This window comes from Sebastes umbrosus, chromosome 14 (genome assembly GCF_015220745.1).
Source record: "Sebastes umbrosus isolate fSebUmb1 chromosome 14, fSebUmb1.pri, whole genome shotgun sequence".
NCBI lineage: Eukaryota > Metazoa > Chordata > Actinopteri > Perciformes > Sebastidae > Sebastes > Sebastes umbrosus.
The window spans coordinates 19,752,436-19,773,023 of NC_051282.1; the positions used below are offsets into that span (position 1 = coordinate 19,752,436).

The following is a 20,588-nucleotide window of genomic DNA, read 5'->3' on the forward strand; positions in this document are numbered from 1 at the left end:
AGATCACTTTATAGTGAGCTCATTGTAAAATGAGAAAACAGAAAAGCGATTGTCAATGTGAGGGCAATAAGCTTATTTTCCCAAATTAATAAATACAAAGTACTTTATGGCTATTTGTGTTGTGATGCGCTGCTCTGCTCATGTTAAATATATTATTTTCACGCAACAAGTCATGGATTTGCCTCAATCACGCTGCTCATCAGTGGTTAGCCTACGTGGTTGTTTGGGTTGTTTACTCTCGTCACGCTGGACTGTGGCTGACACAGCAGCAAACACCAGGAAGGTTGTCTAAACACACCACTCGCTCCCCGCAGCCTACAGCAAGTGGCAATTGACGATTGCGCTGTAAGCATTAAAAAGTCCAGTGAAAGCGCAGCGCAGCATTTTCAAGACGTTTATGGGCTTAATGAATAAACTAATTTATTCATTATCTGTATTTACATATATGCGCATTTAGAAGTTGAGTTGATTCATGATTTGAGTCAAGTGATTCACATGTTTTGTTATTTTAGAGTTATTTTGGCATAGGTTTATTTTATGAATAGTTTAATTTAAAACCAATACATGGGATAAAAAAAAAAACATATTCCCCCTTAAAATGACCGTGTTTATTTCCGTTGAATAAGAGTACATTTAAGTACACCGATGTCCGATTCCGGGTATACATGTGTTTGCATCCCTGATATAGAGTATAATAATTCTCACTATACATTTGGACAACACTACAAAATAGCAACCTGAGCGAGTGATTTTGGACACAGCCCACATATTTAAAAAAAAAAAAAAAAAAAAAAAAAAGGCACAATCATTTCCTTGTACCAGACGCTCCAAAAGTAGATGTTACTTTTGATTCACGACTTTCGCTAGAAGATACACTACCTTTTTCCTTTACCTGTTGTGGTTAATATGCCACCAAACTCAGCTGGTTTCTAATCATTCCCTCACCCAGTAAAGCTCCTCCAAAACCACTTCTGCTCGGTGAAGGTAAAAAAGTGAAGGTTTTTACTGATACAGGGATACAGGACTTGGGACGTACTTTGTAAGGGGGTGGTAGTTTGATACCTTTGAGGCATATTCTGGTTGAGAGCCTGGGGACTGGGACGATTGGTTGGGAGAGAGTGGTGAGAGGAAATCCCTGTAAGCACCTAGCCCTGAGTGAAGGGATGAGTGGGGTGGGAGGGGGGGTGACACACTGAAGCCCTTCTGGTAATAAACCCCCCTAAACCCCACAATCACACTCCCAACCCCACCCTCCCTTCTCTATGTGCCTCAATCTTCCTGCTTAACCAATTGGTGTTTCTTTTTTACAGCGATTTGATCCTGCCCATGTTGTGCTGATGGTAAACTTAGTGGTAAATGTTATTTTATCCCCCAATTGAATTGTTTTATTTTTTTATTATTTTTAATTTCTCCCATTTCTTTTTGTTTTCCTCTCATCAGAGCACCAATGCTACATAGGCTTTCAATTCTCTCTGTATTAGTCCTCATTCTGCTGCTTGTATATTATCATGCATTATGTATTACTCTTAGAACATTGTCATTTTGTTTGTTTTCAGTTTTTTTTAAAACCTTGTGATTCACACCCCGTGATTTAGATGCACATTGTTTTTGTCTGGTCCCTTTCTTTTCCACTGGAATGGGTAATGTGGAAGTATTGTCACTGTGTTTAAAGATTGGTGATAGTTTGGGATGACTGTAATTGTTCATTAATCTTTAATTCTGGGCCCGGCTTGTGACTCCATTCAGACAGACCACTGCAGTGGCTGACGAACAGACCAACCTTTTTTTGTGGTTTCACTTCTCTACTGCTGTTGGGCAAAGAGCGTGAACACACACGTCTATGAGTAGATAGTCTTGTGATCTATAAAGATCTCACTCTAACTTCCTAAGGCCTCCACAATTATGCAATCAGAGTTCAGTTAAAAGCCCACCCAGCTGACGGACACTGCAGTGGGACTGAGAGTCCAGGCAGGCCTTTATATGTTACAATGCCCATGCATCTATGATTTCAGAATGAATATGTCATTGGGCTGTGATGACTAAATTACTCAAGGAAATCACAGATCTTAACATCATATAATGTTCTTACCTTCCTCTGTCCAGGAAGGTACGAATGTGCCAAGAAGTAGCTCCATTTAAAGTAATCAATTCGTAGTTTAAGCAAAGCTAAAAGCCTCCAAATGCATTAGTATTTAGTACATGACACAAGTTGTCTGTGGGCTCTTTTTGGCTCTAGGGCTGGGCGATATGGCCTAAAAATAAAATCTTTACATGTGGTGCATACCGTCGTGGCCATCGGGCTTGTGCCCCGGTAAGCCTGTGCATTACGGCTTTGTTGACTTGTCGATTCTGATTTGTCAATCACGGCGTTCTACGGTCTGTTATTTCTTTAGCGCAAACCGTTGCTATGTATAACAGACCGTTGCTATTGGCGCATTTCTGATGTCAGACTCTGGCAGACCGTTTTTGTGTCAAATTATTGTTTTTTTTAAGTAAGTAGCCGTGTAATAAGCGAGGAGATGTACAGCTAGCGGGTCATTGTTGTGAAATAAACCCCTTCAGGGCGCTCTGCTTCGTGTCGGGGTTGCTACATCACAACAATGACCGGCTTGCTGTACATTACCCCTTACATATTATGCTTTACTTTGCTATTATTGTCTAATAAGAGATGAGAACAAAAAATCGGATTTTCCTTTTTATTGAAACGAAAAGTTTAGTACCGTAATTACTCAAGTTAAAGAGAAAATTAATTTCTAAACTTCGTCATAAACCATTAATTAAAATTAATTGATAAAATAGATTTATCGCCCAGCTCTATTTGGCTGTATTAATTTTAAGAAATTTAAACCACTGGCCCTACTTTGCACAGGCAGCACAGCAATTGAACTTTGTACATTTGTTATTCCATATGCCCAATGGTATACATAGAAAATTGATTCATAAAAAAACTAACTTGTGGTTGGAAAAAAACTGAAACCAAACTGAATTGATAATCACTATCAGTAAGATCGATTATTGTATCGGCTGGCAACAGGAGCAGCAGAACTAGTCCAAATTCTCTTTATGCCCTTTGTTTTGAGATTCCCCTGTCTATCTGTCTGTCTGTCCTCCCCTTCCTTCTCCCCCCCTACCCATACCCATGTTTTACCAGGTAAGTATCCCCATCCCTTGCACTGTCACCATGGCGATACCTGGCCTGTGACGTCACTCTGCTGTAGTTCAGTGCTTGTGTCCTTTTTTAATTTTACTCTGTCTTTCTCTCTGCTTTGTTTGGCTGATTTATGAGTGGATTAAGCAATTCTGTGTCAATCTCCAAAGTAGTTTTGATTTTTATATATTTTATATCTTTAATGTTTCATTCTGTTTTTTTGGTTGTCTTTGGTTTGTTTTATTTTCCTACAGTTAATTTCCTTCCGATCCAGCTCTTTTCACAGCTTACGTAACGTAGCTTAAGTAGACAGAGGAAAAATAACCTTTCAGCTCCAGTCATGATGAGGAAGGGGGTCGGGGACAAGGGAGCAGATTTGGACCTCAGGACAGTGGAAGGGGCTTGCAAGGGTCAGCCAGCCTGCAGAGACAGTTCAGAGAGAGATAACGCAATAGGCCGTAGATAATATTGGGAGGCTTTGTTCCCCTCATGGAGGATGTCGCAGTGAGCAGTGGCAGCAGCTGCGCAGGCCTGTTGCAACTCCCTTCTCACAAACACACGCACACACAAACACACAGTAATGCACCACACACATCCCCTCAAGCTGTAGCGTCCTTGATAAACTTGGCATTCTGGTTTAACAGGACTGCAGCAATGAACGGGTGGAGGAGGGGTGGTGGGTTGCACGACTACATCGGAAAGATGTGGAAACAGATTGGCTTAAAGCTGACAGTCTCTAGTCGAAGACATATTGCTGAACAACCTTATTGCCCTTGACTTCCTTCAATACAATATTTGCAGATAATTTGACTCTTTCAAAATGTAAATCAGCAGCCAGGTCAAATGTAAGGAAAGTCAGATAAATTGGTGTATACTTGGTGGCTGCAGTAAGCTGTGAGAATGGCTGGTGTTTGGTTCACTGTAGCTTTCTGGTCTCTTTGCACTTCAAGGCAAAATTCTCTAACCCCAGCACCCTATGCTCTAAAAGCAGGCTGTCTCCGAGCTGGCCCTCTGTCCCCGTCTCAAAAACTCACCTCGTCCTCTCTCTGTCTGTATTCCCTCAGGACGCACCGACCCTGTGCCCATCATCCTCAAATATGATGTCATGGGGATGGGACGGATGGAGATGGAGGTAAGATACTGTTTAGTTTATGTTTATATGTTATTATATGATTGTCTGTTGTTGTTTTTAAATGTCCTGGTTGCTTCTACACACTGACAGTGTCCAGTAGGGTTGGGCAATATGTCCACCATCAGCCCAAAGGGTGCTACGTTTCACAAGCGCTCTTAGCTTGTCTAATAAATTTAAAAAAAAAACACAAGACCTATTTTCCTTATTAAACAGAAGCATACAACTGTGCACCGAACTAAGACTAATGTTAGCTTAATTGCCTTGTTAACTCATCGTAAAACACTTTACTGAAACTCAACAGAAACAAAATAAAACTCAACAAATCGTCTTGGTCAGTCTATCCACTGTTCCAACAATCACACACTCTGGTTTGGTCTTAATAAACCCCTTAATTCACAGAGTTAGATGTGAAAATATACCAGCTCTACACACTGTTTGTCCCCCACTGTCTCTCTTTGCCCGCTATGCCAGCTGCCCACTGAATGGCTCTCGTTCTTCAGAGGCAGACCATTAAATTAACAAAATAAAAAGATAAAAATCGCCAAAAAAAACAACCAGCGATGTACTCAGCCAATTGCCGATATATTCATCCACTCACCCAAACCTAGTGTCCAGCTGCTTAGCGCATTTTGAAATGTCTGCTCTGACCTCGTGTTGATATTGGACATTCTTAGCTGAGCTCTCACCACTATTATTTTTAACCTTATTTTGCTGCAACCATTGCTGAGATGTATATAAAGTAAAGAACATGTGCTAACACAACCATTGGTCATTGACCCAATATTCAAGACTTCCAAACACTCTCTGGAAGAATCATTGGGGGCTTCAAATCCATTTCCGTGGCAGAAAACCCATAAATGAGCCGCAGAGCACCATGCATGCACAGTGCCATATTTCTGGTGGAGTCGTGTAAAGCTCACCAGCAATGCACTGTTGAGCAGCGAAAAACATTCTTGGAAGTTATCAATCACGCTTCACCAACTGGCAGCCTGACAGGCAAATCTGAGTGGTGGATGCCAGGAGGGCACTCACCTGAATGAATGAAGAGGTTTCTCTGTGGAGAAAGATTCATAGTATGGGTTAGGTCCCTTAAGGCCATGACACACCGAACCGACGGTCAGCCGTTGGACAGTTTGGGACTGTCGGTGAGCGTCTGTCAGCCTAGTTTTTGTGGCGTTTCCTGCATCGTCTGCTCTAGTCTACCCGCGTTGGAGTTTTGGTATCATTTTGTCAATTAAAAAATAAATAAAAATCTTTTCAAATCCACTGGCCTATAGGGGGGTTCAGAGGGTTAACAATCTGTCACCATCAGAAAGATGTAGGAGAAAACACAAACTGATTTAAACATAAGCCCCTGTAGCCCATACGTGCCAACAGCGTAACAGCTTGTCCACACAGTTTATTAAACATGAATGGAATATAAGATGTATTGGGACTGCTCCCTTTGATTCAGGAGTCTTTCGTTTTCTAACTCCTGTCTGTCCTTTTAGCTGGACTATGCAGAGGACGCTACAGAGAAAAGACGAGTGCTCGAAGTGGAGAAGGAGGACACAGAAGAACTGCGGCAAAAATACAAGGTGAGGCCCTCCAGCTTTGTGTCAATCTTGTAATTAGTGTTGGTTCTATAAGTTATACTAGTAGGGCTGCTGTAGTACATCTAAAAGTGGAAGGAAACAGGAGGCCAAGTACTCTAGTTAATTCAACCATTCCTTCCTGTATTTCCCATCAACAACAGGACCAGGTGGAAAAGGAGAAAGCCATTGCAAAGGCTCTGGAAGACCTGAGAGCCAATTTCTACTGTGAGCTATGTGACAAACAGTACACCAAACACCAGGAATTCGACAACCACATTAACTCTTATGACCACGCTCACAAGCAGGTACTTCTGTCAATTCTCGCCCTCTTAATGGAGATCCTTTTTGCATCAAAATAGGAGACACGTGTCTTGTCTGAGATCCTGACGTGCTTTGTTTTCTCCCTGTCCTAAAAATGTCTTGCTTTTGTGTGATGCAGAGGCTTAAGGAGCTCAAGCAGAGAGAGTTTGCTCGTAACGTGTCATCCCGTTCCCGGAAAGGTGGAAAGAAGCATGAAAAGATGCTGCGTCGATTGCACGAGCTGGCCGAGCAGAGGAAACAACAGGACCGGTAAGAATGTATTCCTGTAGTGCCCTCTGCTGGCTGGATTTCAAAATGTATCTGTAGTGGTAGCACCATTGCATGTCTGTTGTGTTTTGAAGAATCATTGTGCAATCATTGATAAACAAGCACAACAAGCATGCAACGGTCCTGTTAAACTGTCAATAGGGATGTCACGATACCAGAAATTTAGTAGTGGATACCAATACCAGTGAAATTCCACGATTCTCAATACCAATCAGATACCACGGTGAAAAACAAAAGTAAAACAATAAATCCCTACTTCAACATACACTTTTTTTTTAATTACCATTTGCATACTGGTCTTTGTTAGGAAGGTTATAATTCACTCTATTATTTATTTTATATAGCTGTGAAAATATCTCCTTCAGACAACTGGTATTTATTTTCTCGCCAAAAACTAAATTTATAAGATTACATTTGAACACATCATGATAATGTTAGAATTTACTTTTACCCAATACTAATTTTTACTAATAATAATGTAAATCATGCCACCTCCCATGGTGAAATTGGCAGGAAGAGATCTAGTTAATGTTGGCTGTTAGCAGCCGGTAAGTTAACAACTAACATTAACTACCTCTCGTCCTGCCGATTTCAACATGGATTTCGCAATGTAGCATTATCAGAAATAGGGTGCGTCCCCAAAAAATAACTTTAAAAAAAAAAAAGAAATAGGGTGCGCCCCCTGGACGTGTCGATAGTGAGTTTACTGTGTCCACAATTTCTATCGTCCTCGGTTAAGCTGGGCATACACTGTACGATTTTAGAAATGTTGTTGTGTAATTCCTACTCCTACTGTACGAGTAGATCGTTCACGATGTAAAGCCAAAGCTCACGATTTATGTGCTCACACTGTACGATCCGATCGTCAGCCACGACCCGAGTGCTCACACTTACGTGTAAAATAGAAGAAAAAAAAACACGGCCCGTCGGCTCATGAGAGCCGTTCTGGCTGTTGACCGTTGTCAGTAAAAAGATTTGAAAGCTCTGAGGCAGGTGAAGTTTGTTTGCTAGGAGAGGTCCGTACAGGTCACAATGCTAACAAGGCAGAAACGTGCTGCCTTGGATCATTTGTGCCATCCTGTCTCCTGAAACATCTAAAAAAAAGAGGCAGCGGCGTAACGTTAAATGGACCCACTGTGGCTAGGAAGCCGTGGACAGTATGGCTTGTCCATTTTGCAGAGAAAATTGGAGGTAAACAAACGCGCTTTACTAGCTATATCTATTGTAGCCTACATTGTTATCTTGTTAGCGTACTCTTATTACTGTAAAAAGAGCAGAAAAAGGCACTGATGTTGGGGAATTGGATCTTGGCTCTGCTTACACTGTGTGAGGACTTACACCCTGTGGACGGCCGACCGAAATTTCTGACATGTCAACGGCCAGTCCGAAGGAGTTGATCGGTCCTCGGTCCCCCCTGTACACTGCGCGGTAAACGACAGCCGACGAAGCTGAAATTCGGTCCGACTCTAAAATTAGTCGTGCGGCTCAAAAATCTGTCCAGAAACGGGCTGAAATTGTACAGTGTATGACCATCTTTAGAAAATGATATAGATTAGCAATATTTTTAAGGTCTTCTTCTTCTTCGAAGTTAGAATTCCAGTATCATGCAACACTGGTTGGAATCATTTATCTCGCATCTCATTGTTGTCATGCTTTTGGTTTCAGTACTCCAGGAAGTGGGCCCATGTTCAAAACTACCACAGTGGCTGTGGATGGAGAGATGGCAGAAGATGGTGACACAACCCCTGAGAACACTGCTCTGACAGACTGCTTCCTGGAAGGATCGCTGGCAGATAAAAGTGAGGAAGTCTCCCCGAAGCCAGGTCCAACCATCAGCTTCTCTCTGGGGAAGAACAGCTCCACCTCCCCGACCTCTAGTGGCGCATCCAAAGTCAGTGTGTCCTTCTCTTTCGCAAAGAAAGCCCCAGTAAAGCTGGAAACGGTAGCGGCAGTATTTGCTGATCATGGAGAGGAGGCTATGGAGGAAGAGGAGAGCCAGGAGGGAGAGAAGGCTGGAGGGCAAGAGGAGACATCTGGCAGCAACACAAACAGCCCTAAGGGAGGATCGGGAGGATCAGGAGGATCAGGAGGAGGCGAAGTAGAAGAGAGCGCTGTTGAGACAGTGACAGAAGAGGTACAGCCGCCTGATGACGGAGCCTCTCTGGCCTCCACTCTCAACAAACTGAAGATGATGATGAAAAAAGAGGAAGGATATGCTGGACAGGAGCCTCAGTACTATCACTATATACCTCCAGCTCACTGCCGGGTAAAGCCTCGCCTCCAGTTTTTGCTGTTTATGAAGGCCACTGATCAGTGTCCCACCAAAGAAGAGGAGGATGAGGAAGAGGGGCAGGAGGAGAAGAAGGTTGAGGAAAGTCCTGAACAGACGGAGCCCGACGTCACAGAGTGCAACACTGAAAAAGAACAAGATAACATCACTTCATCGCCCGACCCAGAGCCAACTCCTCCATCACCTAAAGTGAAGACGGAGGATGTCTCTTCATGCACAGCAGATACAGCTCCCGTGGTACCCACTTCACCTGCACAAAAAGCAGAGAGCACACAGGATGCTCCTGAGTCCAACTCGGGTCCTAAAGTCCCCACAGGTCCCTTCTTCCCAGTTCTGAGCAAAGATGAGAGCACCACACTGCAGTGGCCCTCGGAGCTCCTCGAATTTACAAAATCTCAGCCTTCCCTGTCTTACAGCTGTAACCCCCTCTACTTTGACTTCAAGCTGTCCCGCAACAAAGGAGTGCGTGCAAAAGCAGCAAAGTCCCCTAAGCCTTGTGAAGGGTCTGATGACAAGGGGCAAGAGATGGCTGCCTCAACAGCTGAAGTAGACACAGCTACTAAACCTGGGACCAGCACCGACAAAGACAAGCCGACGACGAAGGGAGAGCCTGGCCAACCAGAAGGCGAGGAGCAAAAGCTTGAAGCTGGCGGCAGTAGCGCCAAGAAGAAAAAGAAAAAGAAGAAGCATAAGAAGTCCACGAAGCACTCAAAACGCAAAGGAAAAGACAAGGGAGCGAAAGAAGACGCGGAGGGTGAGACTGAGGCGACGCAAGAGAAGCCCAAAAAGAAGAAAAAACACAAACGGAAGAAGAGCAAAAACAAGGCTCCAGATCAAGATGAGGCAGCAGGTGATGAAAAGGAAAAGGAAAAAGAAAAGGAAAAGGAAAAAGCAAAACCAAAGTCAGATGATAAAGCCGTTGCCTCCTCTGTTCAGGTGACAACTGGAGGGGGAGGGGCTACAGGAAGTACAGGAGTAGAACTGGGGAAGAGGAAACGTGCTACTAAGGAAGTGCCTTGCAAGTCTGGAGCAGAGGAAGGAGCCGGAAAAGGCACCGACAAGGTCAACTCCTCAGAGGAGCACAGTGGCTCCAAGCGACAGAAGACTGACTCCAGTGCACCTCAAAGTGCCTCCTGCTCCACCTCAGCCCAAAAGAGTCCCGGTCCTGGTCGACCTCCCAGCAGCGAGAGTGAAGAAGAAGGGGGCTCTAATACTCAGCGCTCACGTCAGCACAGGTCAAGTCCTCGGGAACAACGCCGCCACCGTAGTGAGGAATCAAGGCGGTCCGGCAGCCGCTCTTCAAGGCGAGGGGAAAGACGGGGCAGCAGTCGTCGACGCCACCGTGGTCAAACTTCCCGTAGTCACTCTTACTCCAGCAGTTCTGAGCGTTCCTCAGCGGGCAGCAGCGCCTACAGCCGCAGCCGCCGCAGCTACTCGGACAGCTACAGCGACTACAGCAAAGAGGGCCGCAGAAGGAGGCGCTCCAAACGCTCGTCAGACTCCGAGTACGAGCGGAGGGGGAGCCGAGGACGTAGACGATCCAGGAGACATCAGTATTCCTCTTCCTCCTCAGAAGACTCCCGCTCACGTTCACGCAGCTACAGCCGCAGGAAGAGGCACCGACGGCACCATCGGAGCAGCTCAAGAAGCTCGAGTAGTTGGAGCCGCAGCACCAGTGCGAGATCCTGGAAGCGCAGCTACAGCCGCAGCCACAGCTCTGCCAGCCGCTCCTCCAGCTCCACTAAAGGCTCTCCTCGTCGACGAGGCCCCAGGGCTCGAGCGGACATTGACGCCCAGCGCAGAGACTTCAACCGCTCTTGCATCTACCGCTCCCAGTCTCCACGTTCATCTTCATCACGAGGCCTTAACCGCAACATCCATTCATCCAGCTCGCAGTCTCTGAGGCCGGGGGGGTCCCGAGATGCAGGGGAACAGAAAAACTCCCTCACTGCACGCCAGCTGCTGGAGAAGGTTCAATCTAAGAAAAGCTCTGATGATTCTGCCACAGGAACAAAATCTGGGATTAAGATTAAAGACCCACCACAGGGATACTTTGGTCCCAAACTACCGCCGACCCTGGGAAACAAAGCCTTGCTGCCGCTTTTTGGTAAGCTGCAGGCTGGGAAGAAACCGGTGATTCCCCTAACCAGACCTAATGAGGGTCAGAAATCAGGAGCAGGGAAGTGCTCTGAGGCAGAGGTTATCCTGGTAGAGCCTATAAGGGAGTTCCCTCCTCCACCACCACCTCCAGCTCCACCGGTCCAGAAGGTTGAGGAGGCCCCGCAGATCACAGTGGTGCAAGAGGAGACACAGCATCCCGCTGCAGAAACCCAGGTGCACCAAGAACCCCGGCCGTTGTTTGAACAGGAGCCTTCCATGACGATGCCCCAGTACCAAGGAGAACCGGGACAGGACCCCTCTCAGAACCCCATGATGGAGTCCCTCATGCCAGACATGCAGCAGCAGCCTCCAATGCATGCCTACCCTAGTTACCCACCACCCAACCTGGAGGAGGATGGCATGGAGGCAGAGGAGGACGGACTGGCTCCTCTAGAGAGTCAGCCCATCACGTTCACACCAGAGGAAATGGAGAAGTACAGCAAGCTGCAACAGGCTGCCCAGCAGCACATCCAGCAGCAGCTTATGGCCAAGCAGGTTAAGACATTTCCCTCCGCTGCTGCACATGCGGCCGCCGCCGCCGCGGCTGCTGCCAATCTGGCCCCGGCCCCCCCTCCCCAAGCCCTGCAGCAGATCCACATCCAGCAGCCCACTATGTCCAATGCCTCCGGCGCATCAATCACCATGGTGCATCAAGCCATCCTGCAGCACCACGCTGCCGCTGCTGCAGCCATGGGCATCCACCCAGCACATGCCCACCACCCACACCCTGCACATGCACAGTTGGCCCAGGTACACCACATTCCCCAGCACCACCTTACCCCCATCTCTCTGTCTCCTTTGGGCCACTCTCTTGGTCATTCTCTGGGACACTCATTGCAACACGCCGGGCTGATTCCTGCCCACCCGACCGCCTTCCTCTCTGGTCAGCCTATACACATCATCCCAGCTTCTGCACTTCACCACACTCCCTTAGCCCTCCACCACTTACCACACGCAGCCCTCTACCCCACACTGTTTGCACAACGGCCCTCACAGGCTGCTGCAGCAGCAGCTCTCCAACTCCACCCACAACTCCACCCACTGCTACACCCAATCTTCTCAGGGCAGGACCTCCAGCACCCACCTAACCATGGCTCTTGAGTAATGATACAAGTGAAGGAGTAAAGTCAGTCACAGCAGCACCCAACCACTGGAGGAAAGACTTCACCTGAACCGGCTTGGTTCAGGGTTTTAACATGGAGTCTTTGCAGCAGGCAGTGAGACATGAAGCTGTCAATAGATGACGCTTTTACTGGCCAACACAGGGCAGAAGTTGTAGCCACAAAGTGGTGCTGCCTGTGTTGAGTTCAAAATTGACATTTTCTTCTGGCTCACGTGAGATCTTTTTTCATGTTTTGCCCTGAATTTCTAAAACGGGGTGCAGATTTAAAGAGACTTCCTCAACACATTGGTTTATATTCCAGCTTGAGGTATATTAACACCACCCGTTTGTTTTTGAATGACACGTCAGAGAAACCACTGGAGTTTTTTTTCCCACATAAAAAAATATTATTCTCAGTTTTTGCTCAATTTGGCAGCCAAAGAGAGACGTAATGGCTGAATCATGTTAATAGGACGTGGTGGGCAAACAGCTTTGACTCTGTGATGTAACCTTCAGAGACAGACTTCTTCATATTTACTGATATTGTTTATGTTCTCATATGACTACTTGCTCTCTATTGGATCCTTGGTCTCAAATATTTTGTAATGCAGTAACTTGTATATATATCAGTGTGTAATGTGAAGAATCTCACCATATAAAATTACAGCTGTGGTGTCCAAAATCGGTATGACATTGTCACATTAAGACCCCCTCTCTCAGCGAGGGGAGATGTGACGTAGGGGTTTTAACGTCCCTGATGCTCTGAGGCAAAGCCCATGTTCCCTGTGGTGAGGGTGAAAAAATTGCACTGAATATCTGTACATCGAGGTGGTGCGTTCGCATCATGTAACAATAAGATTGTAGTATACTGCAATAATTGTATTTTTCTGTTTTAAGTTATTTTCCAAAATGCCCTTCAAAAGAAGGGCTGTGTTTTGCTTTTGTGTAATTTTGTAAATAAACCTGCTGTAGATTAACCTATTAACATTCTAGAGGTTTAATATCGGAAAAAGCAGATGGATGGAAGATGGTCACTTGTATGTATTTTATCAAGTTTGTTTATAAATTAGCCCGCTTAAGACGGGCTGGGATGGCAAAGGATAGTGATCTGTCAAACAGTAGCAACTCTGTATTTTTTAAAAACTCACTGTTTCGGCAAATAAAATCTTGAGTTGACGTGTGTTTGTTCCATAATGTATAGGGTTAATGAAATTGACATGTAAACATTGTATTGTCTTCTATGAGGGGTGGAAGTAACAAAAATTAATTGATAAAAATGGAGGTGATGAAAATGTATGGGAATTGAAAAATAGAGCCATAAAAATGGATGTGAAATAAAAAATGGAGCTATAAATTATTAAATGATTTGATTAATTTAAAGCCAGTTTGACTAAAACAGTCGTGGTGTGATGAAAACAGAGCCATGTTTCATCAATTTCACCATCTTACATTCATTTACAACACAAAAATTGGCATTTATAATTTAAGGAAAGTGGCCTCAAGGGTGGAAGTAACAAAAAAGAATTGAAAAGGGAAGTGATGAAAATCAAAACAATTGACAATTTATCATTATTTTCCAATTCACATACATTTTCATAACTTCCATTATTAATTCATATGCATTTTCATCCCTTCCTTTTCTTCAGTTATTTTGTGCTACTTTCACCCTTGAGGCCACTTTCCCTATATGATAAATGGCAATTTTTGCGTTGTGAATGCTGAATATATGATGAAAACAATGAAACATGGCTCTGTTTTCATCATATCACAACTGTTTTAGTCAAATAGGCTTTAATTTGATCAAATCATGCGATCATTTAACACCAGTTTTCATTTCACATCAATTTTTATGGCTCTATTTTTCAATTCACAAGCATCTTTATCACCATTTTTATCAATACATTTTTGTTACTTCCATCCCTCATACAAGAGTGAAGCAATCCCTGCAAGGGTCAGTGTCGAGAATGAAACACTAGATGGTGCCGTAGTTACCCTGAATAGACCTGTGAGAGCAGTAAATCAACAGCAGAGTTGACGCCCCTCACTTTTAACTGTGTTCCTGTTACCAGCAGAGTCATTTGATGAAGCTATACAGAGGAAATGAAACACATTTTATTATGTTAAGAGAATTAAATCACTCACATAGTGAGACTAGACCCGAGCTCAAATCCAAGAGAAAACTATATAAACAATTACAAATGAATTGCTGCTTCTATTGTCTTTCTGAACAAATCTTTGTCGCCGCCATGTACATAAAACAAAATATTCTTCAGGGAGTATTCTTGAGTTTCAAGGTGAAAAAACATTGAGCATTATGAGTATTTCTATTTCTCTATGAACCAACAATGCAGAAAGACAACATTAACAGATCCAGGAACAAAACAAAACAAATAGCTTTTCACTGGAGGCAAAAGCAAGTTGAAGATCAGTTTGAAGTATTTTTAAAAAGCCATTGGGTTACAGTCACGAGTGATTTATAGTTTCAGAGTGGTTTTGATTTAAAAAAAAAAAAAAAAAAAAATTGATTATGGATTTGTGGCAGTAATCTGAGGCAGCAGACCTATTATAATAACGTTCAACGCTCTAATGGAATTAAATACTGAATGTAATTAAAGTCTTCGAACTTGACCATTTTTCAGGTGCCAAAAATAATTGAAATGATGAAAAACAAACTATAATGGCACAAATTATTTTAAAAAAAAATACTCAAATCTGATGTTAAAAAATTCCATTCTGCCACTTTTCATATCATGAGGGATGATGTGCTGCAGAAATGTCCACGACTGATCAGAAAACGCCGCTGTGGACGGATGGCGCTCAGCCCAGGTATCTGATCACCAGGAAGATGAAGACGCAGGTCAGCAGCATGCCTCCAATCATGATGAGCTTATCTTGGGTGGCTCGCCTTTCTATCAGTCTCATCACCGTGTTAGACAGCCCCAACATGTTGGCCACATCCAGCATCTTCTTATGGGTCCCCTGAAACAGAGCCATGTAATGATCACGTGTTAGACCAGCAGCATAACAGCCATAAATACACAGCATTGTTTTGGGAAATTCAGGCATGAACACGAAGACATTGTAATTATCTGAACTAATTTGTCGTTGACGTTGAGGCCAACACCCACGCTGACGTGGCGCTCCGTCAGAAGTTTCTCATGGCTAGACAACCGGGTCATGAGTGCTGATCAACAGACACACCCTGATAAGAGGAGGCCTGGAGCGAAAACCAGGAAGACCATCTCCTCCCTGGAAACAAGGACTCACCCTCTAGCTGAGCGAATGCACAGAAACAATACGACTATTGTGATCAATGTGGACACCAGAAACTGGGTCAGGGAACATACGATTTAACCTGTAGCTATCCAGGGAGTGTACCGTTCTATTAGGGGTGTCGCAATATACCGGTATTGACGATAACTGTGATATTTTATAAATTAAATATTGACATGATGTTAATAATACACATATGATAATACTGTGTAAATAATCCAGCAGTCAATGTGTTTTTAGTTAGATGCCTGAAATAAAGTCTGTGGTTAACACAAGCTGAAGAGATTTTAACGTTTTGTTCTACAACATAAAATACGTCAGTAAATATCCCACTTGTGAATTTCGAAGCTTTTATATGTCTTATAAAAGGCGGTTGCTAACAAGTGGCTAAATGAGACAACAAGACGTCATCCCGCCGACTCGTCCTCCGTTACACCTCGTTGTGTAAACTTACATTCATGCGACCGCGGTGTAGTTTGTTTATATCCTAACGTTAGCTTTTTACTTCTGCCGATTGCATTCACGCTTCAAAAATCATGAAAGTGGTGTTCATTTATGGAGATTATCTTGCTGAACAAAACGTGTAAGTATCATAAACATTTGTTTGCCACAGAGCTTTTTTTCTGCAATAATCCAAAACCCAATTTTTTATTATAGATCTTGTACTAAATCATATGCACACACCTTCAGTGTAGATCTTTGATCTCTGAGACCGTTGAGGATGCTGCTGCCGCTGCCCAGGAGGTCGTCCATGCCTCTGTGTGAGTTGTGCAAGTTGGAGTTTAACTGTAGTGTCTCATCTATGGGGATGGAGGTATCTGCGTCCTATTGAACAAGAACAAACATTTATTTTTAATTCCACATTATTCAAGCTTGAGACATTTGTATTTTAGACTGAGGAAACCAGCCTGTATGCCAACCAGACAAAGAGTCAAAGTTCACGGAGCACTATCACGTTTTTACCAACCCTCTTTTTATCAGAAGACTTGGACCTCTGAATGCTGGATTCATGCCCATTAAAGTCAACTTCACCTGAGCTTGGTAGCAACAGTATTACAGTATGCAGTTTACTTCCCACCCTGTTTTAAGGTACATCTGGCTTACGTTGGTCGTGAAGGTGCGGCTCATGAGTTCCTCCCTCTCTCTGTCCTGGGCCTCTCTGGCATAGCGTCGGTGCTGGAAATTTTGTAGCGCGGTCCGAAGGTGTTGGACGTCATACTTGAGCTGGTCCACTCGCCTGAGGGAAAGTTGATTCAACTTTAATATATCTCGCAAAACAAAGCAAAACAATGCATCATTGCACCTCATCTGATACGTAATTCTAACTATTTGTAATTGTTGTGGCTGATGAGAATATTTCTTTCCCCTCAAATCTCATGCGGTTGGAATGACGAGTCTCTCCCCCTCTCCTTAACTTCACTCAGACCCCACTAGAGCTCTACTGAGATCAGAGGAGTGATGTGGGATGGGGTGTACCGTGTCCCCTAAGGCCTGTTTACCCAGATCAGAAATGAGTCTTTGCCCAATGCAGCAGGAATGCTGGTGATGACGGGGCTGCTGAGGAAATGTTTTCATAGAGCCGCGTCGCCACAGGGCAGGACAGGGCTGCTTGTCTCATCTTCTACACCCTTTCCCTGTGCGTTTATGAGCTATGGCTCACCCCTGCTGCCAGCTCGGGGAGCTTTAGGGTCACCATCAACTGACTCACTGCAAACTCACAATTTGGCGTTCTGGCGGCGGTTTGGTGGTTCCTTGCTGGCCAGGATCTCGAGGCGTTCTAAATGGTTGAAGATCTGGTCGATTCTGGCCTGCAGCTCATTCTCTAACACTTGAATGATGAGAAAAAGAAACAAAATGAGAGAATTAATTTCAATCGATCAATCCCCAGCTCCCCCTTTCTGCATGTTGTAGTGTCCTTGAGCGAGACACTGAACCCCAAGTTGCTCCGCGGGCGCTGAACAGCAACTCGCTCCTAAATGCTTAGGATGGGTTAAATGCAGAAGTGAAATTTCATGTATGTATCTGTATGTATATGATGAATGAAAGTTTAAGTATACCTTTGTTAAATACAATACATTTGCTTGAACTTCATTCAGTTTTCAAGTAGCTGAGACTGTGGGCACCTGTTGTATTTTAAGGTGACTGCAGTAAAATTACTCTCTCTCATTATTAAGCGTATAGGCTTATTATACTATCCTCCTCTGGGTTAAAACACAAGCTGATGTCATAATTTGGGAAGCGGATGAGGAGGAGGAGGAAGGAGGGTTGTCTACTGCCTGGCTCCCACCATTATCTAGAAGAAGCCCTCCCAGCTTTCTGTCACAGCAACCCAGCCCTGCTTCTTCCTGTCCTGGCACCAGCAGCCTGACTCACAACTGATTGAGCAGAAAACAATCAAACCAGGGAGAGACACCACCTCCCCCCTCCTGTCATTATACCAAGAGAGAGGCAGCCATAACAAGCAGTCTGCACTGAATAGAAATTAAGAAACTAAAGGAAAGTGGGCTAGAAGTATCGTAAATTCGTGAGCCTGGTTTGATAGCTCAGGGCTTATGCCCTTTTCTATCCATAGGCAATCATAGGAGGAAGGAGAGAGGAGATGGATGAAGAGCCCAGTTGGTGTTGAGGCATCATGGCCCATGCCCAGCCAGTTGAGGAGTTTTTTTTGTTTTTCCTTTCTTCATTTTCCTCATAAAAAAATAAAATAAAATGGAGAGAAAATAAATTAAAGAAAGAGAAAGAAAACTTAAAAAAAGCCAACATAACTGGGCAAGATCAATATCATGTGACTGTGTGTGCTTGAGAAGAGTGGTGGGGGGTCACTGGCTGTCAGTCAGTCAGGGTGCAAATCAAATTAAGGCAAGATTAAAAAGAATAAGATAAAATAAAGTAAAATAAATATAAATAGGTAGATAGATTGATGGCTAAAGGGATGTTGTTTAATAGGCTGATGGATAGAAGTGGTGGCATCAACCCTGATAGTGTAACTACTCACAGTGGACTGACTGACGTTCAGTCTTCTCCAGATTCCCCATATAAGACTGAACCTCCTGGATTTGCCTAATCAGAAATAAAACACAACATTAGTGCATGAGAACCAACACGTGGTGCCAAAATACAATGAACATTTACATATCAGCTGTGTGATGATTTAAATGACCAATAAACACAAACCATGCTGACATCAGTGTGATGCACTTAACTACAGTTAAACCAGGTAATTAGCCTGTTAGCTTGTTAGCTCAGCATCTGAACAGTTTCTACAGAAGATAGAAACACACTCACTTGTTTGTCTGATGGTAAAGCGACTCCATGTTCCGTGGTTTGTTGTTGAAGCGTTGCCCCTCTTTGTTACGGTGTTTATAACACACCGTTATCCTCTGACAGGTGGCTATGCTAGCTAGCTAGCCAGCTAACGGTAGTGGAGTGTACACGTCATCAGCAGAGCGTTTGTGTACGGAAGTAGGAAACCGGAAGTTCTAACGCGTCACTTAAGCGAGAGAGAGGTGAAAAATTATAATTATTTTTGTTTTTTTATCATTTCTGTTGTCCTTTTATGTTTGACACAGCTCTTTGTTTATGTTTTTTCTATGCTTCTTTTGTATGTAAATGGTTTGTCATGTATACTGTCATTTTTAAATAAAAAAAAAAAAAGTAGGAAACCGGAAGTTCTTCTGCGTCACCGGAGAGAGAGAGGTGGAAAAAATGAAGAGGGCTCACTCTGATACGATTTTTGGACACTGGAAATGTAGTTATGTACTTTAGCTTTAGCTTCCGTAGCGGCTGTTTCTCTGACATTTCTGTGAGGTAAAGTAAGTAATAAGGTTTATTAATTATTATACTACTATACTTATTATATTATGATTATTATTATCGTCGTTAATACTATAGTTTGTGCCCCTCTTTTGATTATACACAAGTGATATATATATATTTTTTTAAATTTACGATCTTTGTCTTGTACAAAATGCTGAAGAAACACCACCTAGTGTCAAATTAGCACCTGTCACCTGCCAAATAACAGGTACATGTTGGCTGTGGCAGGTAAAACTTTCAGGTAACCTGCCACCATGGCAGATATGTTTTCCTTATATTAAGAAATATTAGTTTTTGAAAGCAATTCCTAAATTAAAACTAGTCAGGGATTTGAGTATGTAACCATAATTGTATCTAGGTGATTTTAAATGATTATAATTTAGACAGGAATGCCTACATGTGTGTAGGAAGTCCTGGTAACCGTACCCCGATCATTGGAGCTCACTACATGGATAATGTCAGGTTTTCAATTTCTAATACTGTAAGGTTACTACCAGGGAATGAAATTAGCACCTGCCACCTACCAAATAAAGGGTAAATGTTGGCTGTGGCAGGTTAAACTTCCAGGTCACCTGCCACCATGACAGACAGGTTTTCCTTATATTAAGAAATATTAGTTTTAAAAAGCAATTCCTAAATTAAAAATATTCAGGGATTAAGGTTACATGATCCATATTTCTACTGTCTGTTACCACTGACTAAGTGTTTATTAGGGGTGGACGAAAATATTGAGTATTGCAATATTGTGTTTTGTGATACTGTATTTATTCTCAAAACCCCTGTATTGAATTCTAATTAATAGTTTACATGCAAAGATTAACCCAGGAAATACTTTACTTTATTTGCAAAGATATGCAAATGCAGATCCTACTATTCTGATTGCATAAACAAAGTTAACTTTTTTATGCTCAGATTTTATGCATATAGCAGTGTTATTTATACTTACGATAGTTTTCCTAAAATTAGATTTTTTTTAAATCGCAATATATCGCCTTACTTACAGTATCGCAATATTTCGCAATATATTGCATTGCAACCCCTGTATCGTGATACAATACACAGCCCGAGTGTTTATGATTCTTAAGCGTTCTACATAGACTTCAGAAGTGGCAGACAAAACAATTGTGTGGCTAGTAGAAATGTTCAGTGACCTGCCACAGTGGCATATGAGGAAAAAACTTAATTTTAGACCCTGGTCAACACCGTTCAGTTGCAGACAAAATGGTAAGAAAAATCAAAATGTATTTAACTTTATGAATTGTCCTTCTTGGTTTTAATACTGTGGTACATCACTGAAGGGAAATTATTTGCTCTGAATGTCATGCAAACACTGAATCCAGGTATGGTTGCTCACAACACCACATTGTGGACAAGTCAACATTTTGATGCTAAACTTCCCAAGTTTAAATCTAGGCTGCAGGCTATATTTTCCATTATATTTATTAATAATAATAATAATAATAATTTTATTTGTAGAGGACTTTTCAAGCACAAAGTGCTTTCCA

At 43.2% G+C, this 20,588-nt stretch overlaps 2 protein-coding genes across 10 annotated transcripts in view; one reads left to right on the plus strand and one right to left on the minus strand.

Annotated features, from left to right (window-relative positions):
- The window catches only part of gpatch8 (G patch domain containing 8), a 33,581-nt gene extending 20,411 nt beyond the window's left edge, over positions 1–13,170 (plus strand). For 4 of the 9 annotated variants that reach the window (XM_037791793.1, XM_037791795.1, XM_037791796.1 and 1 more), the window contains 6 exons: positions 1,311–1,352; positions 4,213–4,280; positions 5,771–5,857; positions 6,016–6,159; positions 6,294–6,424; positions 8,108–13,170. In XM_037791793.1, coding sequence (XP_037647721.1) covers positions 4,254–4,280; positions 5,771–5,857; positions 6,016–6,159; positions 6,294–6,424; positions 8,108–11,993 — 4,275 coding nt within the window. In that variant the 5' untranslated portion in view covers positions 1,311–1,352; positions 4,213–4,253 and the 3' untranslated portion in view covers positions 11,994–13,170. Of the gene's footprint in view, positions 1–176; positions 1,353–4,212; positions 4,281–5,770; positions 5,858–6,015; positions 6,160–6,293; positions 6,425–8,107 lie in introns of those variants that run through there. The other 5 variants (XM_037791788.1, XM_037791789.1, XM_037791790.1 and 2 more) reach the window with 2 other exon arrangements.
- Positions 13,171–14,084: 914 nt separating this feature from the next.
- gosr2 (golgi SNAP receptor complex member 2) lies at positions 14,085–18,775 on the minus strand. Its single transcript, XM_037791798.1, has 6 exons — positions 18,553–18,775; positions 18,263–18,327; positions 16,987–17,095; positions 16,372–16,504; positions 15,952–16,092; positions 14,085–14,973 (listed from the first exon to the last, which is right to left on the minus strand). Exons 1-6 carry the CDS (start codon positions 18,579–18,581, stop codon positions 14,812–14,814), a joined length of 639 nt encoding a protein of 212 aa, XP_037647726.1. The 5' UTR covers positions 18,582–18,775; the 3' UTR covers positions 14,085–14,811.
- Positions 18,776–20,588: the final 1,813 nt, after the last annotated feature.